The following is an 8,425-nucleotide window of genomic DNA, read 5'->3' on the forward strand; positions in this document are numbered from 1 at the left end:
TGTGTGTAAAAATATAATTGCATTGATACCATAATATCAACACAGAAGAGCTTTTTTTATCATTCATATGTATGTGTATATATATTTGGTACATATATAAATACATACATACTTGTTAATAGATAAATCCATCCATTGAAATGTTAGTATTTCTTTTACTTTAAGTCTATTCTAAGTATATAAATTCTTGTTTTTGTTAATTATATGCTCATTCTTATTAAAACATTATTAATACACACACACACAAACACACACACACACACACACACAAACACACACACACACACACACACACACACACACACACACACACACACACACAACACACACACACACACACACACACAACATATATATATATATATATATATATATATATATATATATATATATTATTATTATTATTATATATGCTTATATGTTTGTTTTTTCATTATATATATGTTTATGTTTATGTATAAATACATATGGATATATATGCAAAAATGAATATATATGTAGATATATGTACATATATAGGCCACTTTCACACATACATACATACACACTTATATAAATAATGCACGCACACCACAATGCGTAGTAATGTATATTTATACATATTATATATATATATATATATAAAATATATATATTATATACTGTGTATACACATATATGTATAACATATATATAATACTATATATACATAAAAATATATGTATATATATTCATATATATACACTGTATGCAATATATATATATATATATATAGAAAAAGTAAACATATATTATAGAAAAAAATGAAAGGCTTTATTTTATTGGTGTACATAAAATTTGTATACCAGTATCTGAAACCTTATACAACAGAATTCCTCATGTTAGAAAATGCTTTTGAAATGGCATTTAGTGAATTTATTAGTTTAATCTTCATATTCAACAGATGTATGTTCAAATGACGATACAGGAAATCATGATTTTATTGCTATGACACTGCGATTGTTAAATGGTTGACTTGGGTATTTAGCCTTAGAATAAATTTCCAAAAGGAACCAAAACAAAATTCGGGCCAGCTGTATTGGTGTGTTTTTTATAATGATGAATAAAGGTGACTGTTGTACACTATTTTATTGTACATCATAACTTTATCTTTTCATATTACACGAGGATCGAGAAATCTCTCCGTGGATGAATTTATTTCATCTAGACTGTAACTTGTCTTATGCATGGCCCCGGATACAGTTTGCTCAACATGTTTCTGTATTCTGGTCTACTTCCTGTCAAAACGTTCACCATCACACGAGAAGTGTAATTATATATGACCTAAACGGATATGAGGTGTTTGATGGATATCTATGCCAGGTAGCATCATTTTAAACAACACTGTGTAAATAGGAGAATGGTTAAAACATGATCAGAAAAAGGATCAAAAAGTAACTTTCCGAGGAAATGTAATTCTGAATAAAAATCACATTGGTTTCACAGAGAATACTTAAACAAAGAAATAAAACGGCCATCCGCCTGTTTCCCTTTAGGAAATCACACATTCTTAACAGTTTACTGTAGCACTCCTTGCCTTCTCGATCTGGCTTCTGAAGTTCCTTTCATTCAAAGAATTTAACAGGTACTCGCCTTTTGTACTATAAAAATATCAGAACATGCTGTTCTTCAGATTTATTTGTTAACTGAATATGCATCTGTCATGGTTTGTGTAACTGTTTATATGCAAAAGGTATTCTTTATTTAGTCTGCCTGCAATTGTCTCAAATACTTGCTCTTCTTCAAAAGTAGATGTATGAATCATCGAAACGTCTGTGAATCTAAAATAATCTAAAAGATTATTACGTTGTTGTTATTATCCTCTTGTTTTTATTATGTATACATTTTTTGTATATTTTATGGACACATGCAATGAGAGTGAAAGACAGGCAAAGATTGCAATTCATTTATTCATTATTGATCATTCACACCTCAGTATCCGTAACGATAAGGTCCATAGAAGCCAAAGCCATAAGGGCGATAAAGGCCATGGCCATAGACTCCATAATGAGGTTCAGGATTGGCCTCAGCCTCTCTCTTGCCGATGCCGTGAGTGTAGACGTAGGAATGGGCATGTGGGGCATAGAGGTATCCGTGAGGGTATCCGTAGCCTCTATAATGAGGGTCAGGATCAGCTTCAGCCTCCCTCTTGCCGATGCCGTGGATGTGGACGTAGGAGTGGGCGTGAGCAGCATACAGGTGTCCACGCGTATAACCGTAGCCTCCATAGAATCCGTAATGCGGTTCGGCTTCACGTTTGCCTACATGTGCATGAGCAGGGACTCCATAGTTATAGCCGTATGAGTAGTAGGGGAAGCCGTAATAGCCAGTGTAGCCATAGTGGGGCTCAGCTTCCCTCTTCTGCTCTGCTGCCACTGCGACAGCCAACAGAACTACAAGCTAGATATTTATAAGATTAGTAAGACAGAAAAGAAAGTTCTGCAACTACAAATGCTACTTCTATACACACATATATATTATATATATACACATATATATGTAAATATATTTGTATATGTGCACATATACATATGTATGCATAAATATGCAGGTATGTTCATACATATATACTATATATGTGTGTGCGTTAATGTAAACGCACACAGACATATACGTATGTTTTATACCATAGTACCAACTTAGAAGTGTGTTTTATCATTCATATGTATGTGTATATATATTTGGTACCTATATAAATACATATATATTTGCAGATAAATGTATGATGTTTGTCCTTATATGTATATAAACTATAGCTTATAGCTATTTATTATTGTTTTTTGTTATATTCGCTGTAACAGCAGTATCTGACTTACTATGATCTTCATGACGGCGGGTTGTCAGCGTGGAGTGATGAGGGAAGGGATGGACTTGGCTTTTATACTCTCCGGTCACACCCTCTGTCACGTATCTACGTTGACTGACAGAATTGAAAGACATGTCAGTTACCATCATCCACAGTTACTATATATATATATATATATATATATATATATATATATATATATATATATATATATTATATATATATATATATATATATATATATATATAATATATACATATACATTATATATATATATATTATATATATATATATATATATATATATATATATATTATATACTGTATATACACATATATGTATATATATTGTATATAATATATATTATATATATATATATAGATATAGATATAGATATAGATATAGATATAGATACTATATAATATTTATGTACATATATATCATATATATATATATATACTATATATATATATAATATTAATATATACATCTAGAAAGCGTAAACATATATGTAGAAAAAATGAAAGGCTTTATTTTATTGGAAGGATTAATATGCCATGTATATACCTATGTTATAAATTTGTATACCTGTATCAGTATTAACCTTATACAGTAGGATTCCTCATGTTAGATAATGCTCTGGATGGCAGTTAGTGATTTATTAGTTTAATCTTCATATTCAGCATATGTATGTTCAAATGATGATACAGGATAGGCATAATTTCTATTGCTATGGCACTCCTATTGATAAATTGTTGACTTGGGTACTCAGTCTTAGAATAAATTTCCAAAAGGAACCAAAACAAAAAATGTCCTAGCTGTGTTGGTGTTCTTGGTATAATGATGAATAAAGGTGACTGTTGTACATTATTTTATAGTACATCATACTTTATCTTTTTATATTACACGGGAGATCCAGAAATCTCTCAGTGGGTGAATTTATTCCATGTAGATTGGGAAGAAACTGGAAAAGGGAAATAAACTCAGGCTTCAGAAACTGTCATTTGTGTTATGCATTGCCGCGGATACACTTACATCAACATGTTTTTGTACTCTGGTCTACTTCCTGTCAAAATGTTCACATGTATAATGTGTGATTGAACGGGTATTGGTAAGGTGATTGATGGGTATGTATGCATTACCATTGAAAAAAATATTGTGAAACTAAGAGAATGATTAAACATAATTAGAACAAGAATTAAAAAGCAACTTTTTGAGAAAAAGGAATAATAATTAAAAATAACATTGTTTCACACAGAGAATACTTAAACACAGAAGATAGAGGTAATAAGAGGGTAATGGCAATAACGTAAACGTGAGGACACCGTCGTAATTAACAATGGGTAATCTTTAGATTCACAGATGTTTCGATGATTCATACCTCTATCTTCTTTTCAAGACCAAGACCAAGTACTAAAGACGTTTGCAGCCACACAAAAGGAATTCGTTTTGCATATAAACAATTACGTAAAAAAATTACACATACATGACCGGTACATATACAGTTAACAAATCTTAATAAGAACATGGTCTTAAGTATTTATAGTATTTCAGTTCAAAGGGCAAGAATACTACAGTAAATTGTTAAGAATGTGTGATTTTCAATTGGGAGAACAGGCGGATGACCGTTTTATAAGACGGTTCTGAGTTTAAGTTTTCTATTTTTATTCAGTATTCCTTTGCCTCAAAAAGTTACTTTTTAATCCTTTTTCTGATCATCTTTAAACATTCTCTTACTTTCACAATATTATTTTCAATGATAGTGCCTAATATTCATACCCATCAAACACCTTATAGTATCAATACCCATTTAATCATATATAGTTACACTACTCGTGTGTCGGTGAACATTTGGACAGGAAGTACACCAGAGTACAGAAACATGTTAAGGTAACTGTACCCGGGGCAATGCATAACACAAATGACAGTTTCTGAAGCTTGAGTTTGTTTCCCTTTTCCAATTCCTACCAAACCTAGATTAAATAAATTCTTCCACGGAGAGATTTCTCGATCACCCGTAAAATATGGAAAGATAAAGTTGTATGATATGCAATAAAATAGTGTACAACAGTCACCTTTATTCATCATTATACCAAAAAACACCAATACAGCTAGCCCGAATTTTATTCTAAGGCTTAATACCCAAGTCAACCATTAAACAATAGCAGTGCCATAACAATGAGAATTATGTTTGTCTGTATCGTCACTTGAACATACACCTACTAAGTATAAAGATTAAACTAATAAATTCATTAACTGTCATTTCAAAATCATTATCTAACATGAGGAATTCTGCTGTGTAAGGCTGTTACAGATACAGGTATACAAATCTTATATACATACGGTATATACATGACATATTAACCCTTCCAATAAAATAAAGCCTTTAATTTTTTCTATAATACATGTTCACATTTTCTAGATATTATATATATTTACATACAGTATATATGTATATATCTTTATATATACAGTATATATATACATATATTTGTCTGTATATACAGTATATATGTATATACAGTATATATGTTATACGTATATATGTATATACAGTATATATGTTATACGTATATATGTATATACAGTATATTATGTATATATAATATGCAATATGTAAAAATATACATTAATACGTATTTGTATACATGTGTGTGTGTAAAAATACATCCCTATGTGTGTTATTTATAATTCACTCATGCTCGAAAATATGTAGAGTAGCTAGACTGACATAGATATATGTTCATATTATATAAGATGTAGGCCTTGTGCATTATTTACATAAGTGCGTATGTATGTATGTGTGACTGTGGCATATATGTCCATAAAGCTACATATATATTCATGTTTATATGTACATATACATATACCTATGCATTTATACATAAACACAAACATATAGATATGTAATTACATATGTAAATATATAATTACAATACATACACATAAACGTATATATACAGAATATATATATAATATGCATTAATCAGCGGTAAACCATAATTTGATATGAACGGTTTTGATAATAAGCATATAATTAACAAAAATAAGAATTTATATACTTAGAATATACTTAAACTGAAAGAAATATTAAGATTTCAATGAATGGATATGACTATGTAACTAAGCAAACAATTGTCATACAAAAGGTTCACTTTAGATAAAGAATCACACGTACAAAGATAATATTCCTGTTTTTACATATGCAGAACACAAGTTCATGCATGTACCTACAAGATATTGTTCTGAAACAATCAGAAACTGTGGATGATGGTAAATGACACGGCATTCAGTTCTGTCAGTCAAAGTACGTAGATGCGTGACAGAGGGTGTGACCGGAGAGTATAAAAGCCATGTCCGTCCCTTCCTTCATCACTCCACACTTACAACCCGCCGTCATGAAGATCATTGTAAGTCAGATCTTGCTGTGTTACAGTGAATATAACAAAACAAGAATACATATCAATATTCACTTCATATAAGCTACAGTTTATATACATATAAAGACAAACACCATACACATTTATCAAAAAAACATGTATGTATGTATTTAAATAGGTACCAAATATATATACATACATATACATATAAATGATAAAAGATTTTTTCGTGTTAATGCTATGGTAGAAAAACCCTCTATGCAAAAACTAGATTTATTGAAAATGAAACTACTGTTTCGAAATCCACCTGATTTCATCTTCTAGTCTGAAGATGGAAACCAGGATTTCGAAACTGTAGTCTCATTGTCAATAAATCTAGTTCTTGCATTGTGGGATTTTCTATTATACATACATATACGTCTGTATGGATGCGTTTATGTAAACGCGCACACACAAACATACATACACGCACATACACACACATATATATAGTATATTTATATGTATGTATATATACGCATATTTATGCATACATATGTTAATATACAAATACATTTGAGTCTTTATGTATATATATAATATACATTTGTGTATGTAGTAATATTTGTAGTTTTAGAACTACCTTTTCTGTCTTACTGATCTTATAACTATCCAGCTTGTAGTTCTGTTGGCTGCCGCAGTGGCAGCAGAGCAGAAGAGGGAAGCTGAGCCCCACTATGGCTACGCTGGATACTACGGCTTCCCCTACTACTCATACGGCTATAACTATGGAGTCCCTGCTCATGCACATGCTATAGGCAAACGTGAAGCCGAACCGCATTACGGACATTATGCAGGCTACGGTTATACGCGTGGACACCTGTATGCCCCTCACGCCCACTCCTACGTCTACACCCACGGCATCGGCAAGAGGGAGGCTGAAGCTGATCCTGACCCTCATTATAGAGGCTATGGATACCCGTATGGATACCTATATGCCCCACACGCTCACTCCTACGTCTACACTCACGGCATCGGTAAGAGGGAGGCTGAGGCCGATCCTGAGCCTCATTATGGAGTCTATGGTCATGGCCTTTATCGCCCTTATGGCTTTGGCTTCTATGGATCTTATCGTTACGGATACTAAGGCGTGAATAATCAATCATGAATAAATGAACTGCAATATTTACCTATCTTTCACTTCCATTCCATGGGTCCCTAAAAATAGACACAAAATTATATATATGATTGACGAACAAGTGGGTAATGACAATAACGTAAACGTGAGGACACCGTAGTAGTTAACAATGATTAATCTTTAGATTCACAGTTTCGATAATTCATACCTATATCCTCTTTTCAAGAAGAACAATTATTAAAGACGATTGCAGCCACACAAAATGAATGAGTTTTGCATATAAACAGTTACTTATGAAAATTACACAAATCATGACAGATACATATACAGTTAACAAATCTCAACAGCAGCATGGTCTGAAGTATTTGTAGTATTACCTGTTAATTTCTTTGAATAAAGGGGGCTTCAGAAGCCAGAAAGAGATGGGCAAGAATGCTACAATAAACTGTTAAGAATGTGTGATTTCCAATTGGGAGAACAGGCGGATGACCGTTTTATAAGACGGTTCTGAGTTTAAGTTTTCTATTTTTATTCAGTGTTCCTTTGCCTCAAAAAGTTACTTTTAATCCTTTTTCTGATCATGTTTAATCATTCTCTTACTTTCACAATATTATTTTCAATGATAATGCCTGGCATTCATACCCATCAAACACCTTATAGTATCAATACCCGTTTAATCATATATAGTTATACTACTCGTGTGTCGGTGAACATTTTGACAGGAAGTACACCAGTGTACAGAAACATGTTGAGGTAACTGTACCCGGGGCAATGCATAACACAAATGACAGTTTCTGAAGGGTAAGTTTGTTTCCCTTTTCCAATGCCTACCAAACCTAGATGAAATAAATTCTTCCACGGAGAGATTTCTCGATCCCCCGTAAAATATGGAAATATAAAGTTGTATGATATGCAATAGAATAGTGTACAACAGTCACCTTTATTCATCATTATACCAAGTACACCAATACAGCTGGCCCGAATTTTGTTTTGGTTCTTTTTGGAAATTTATTCTAAGGCTAAATACCCAAGTCAATCATTTAATAAATTCACGAACTGCCAATGCAAGAGCATTATCTAATATAAAGAATTCTGTTGTATAAG

The 8,425-nt window shown here is 31.9% G+C and overlaps 2 protein-coding genes across 2 annotated transcripts; one reads left to right on the forward strand and one right to left on the reverse strand.

The window, feature by feature from the left end:
- Nucleotides 1-1,946: 1,946 nt before the first annotated feature.
- LOC119571235 (shematrin-like protein 1) lies at nt 1,947-2,846 on the reverse strand. Its single transcript, XM_037918639.1, has 2 exons — nt 2,835-2,846; nt 1,947-2,418 (listed from the first exon to the last, which is right to left on the reverse strand). Exons 1-2 carry the CDS (start codon nt 2,844-2,846, stop codon nt 1,951-1,953), a joined length of 480 nt encoding a protein of 159 aa, XP_037774567.1. The 3' UTR covers nt 1,947-1,950.
- Nucleotides 2,847-6,212: 3,366 nt separating this feature from the next.
- Nucleotides 6,213-7,330, forward strand: LOC119571236 (shematrin-like protein 1). Its single transcript, XM_037918640.1, has 2 exons — nt 6,213-6,234; nt 6,860-7,330. Exons 1-2 carry the CDS (start codon nt 6,223-6,225, stop codon nt 7,328-7,330), a joined length of 483 nt encoding a protein of 160 aa, XP_037774568.1. The 5' UTR covers nt 6,213-6,222.
- The last annotated feature ends 1,095 nt before the right edge of the window (nt 7,331-8,425 follow it).

Source organism: Penaeus monodon, unplaced genomic scaffold (genome assembly GCF_015228065.2).
Source record: "Penaeus monodon isolate SGIC_2016 unplaced genomic scaffold, NSTDA_Pmon_1 PmonScaffold_5597, whole genome shotgun sequence".
Lineage (NCBI taxonomy): Eukaryota > Metazoa > Arthropoda > Malacostraca > Decapoda > Penaeidae > Penaeus > Penaeus monodon.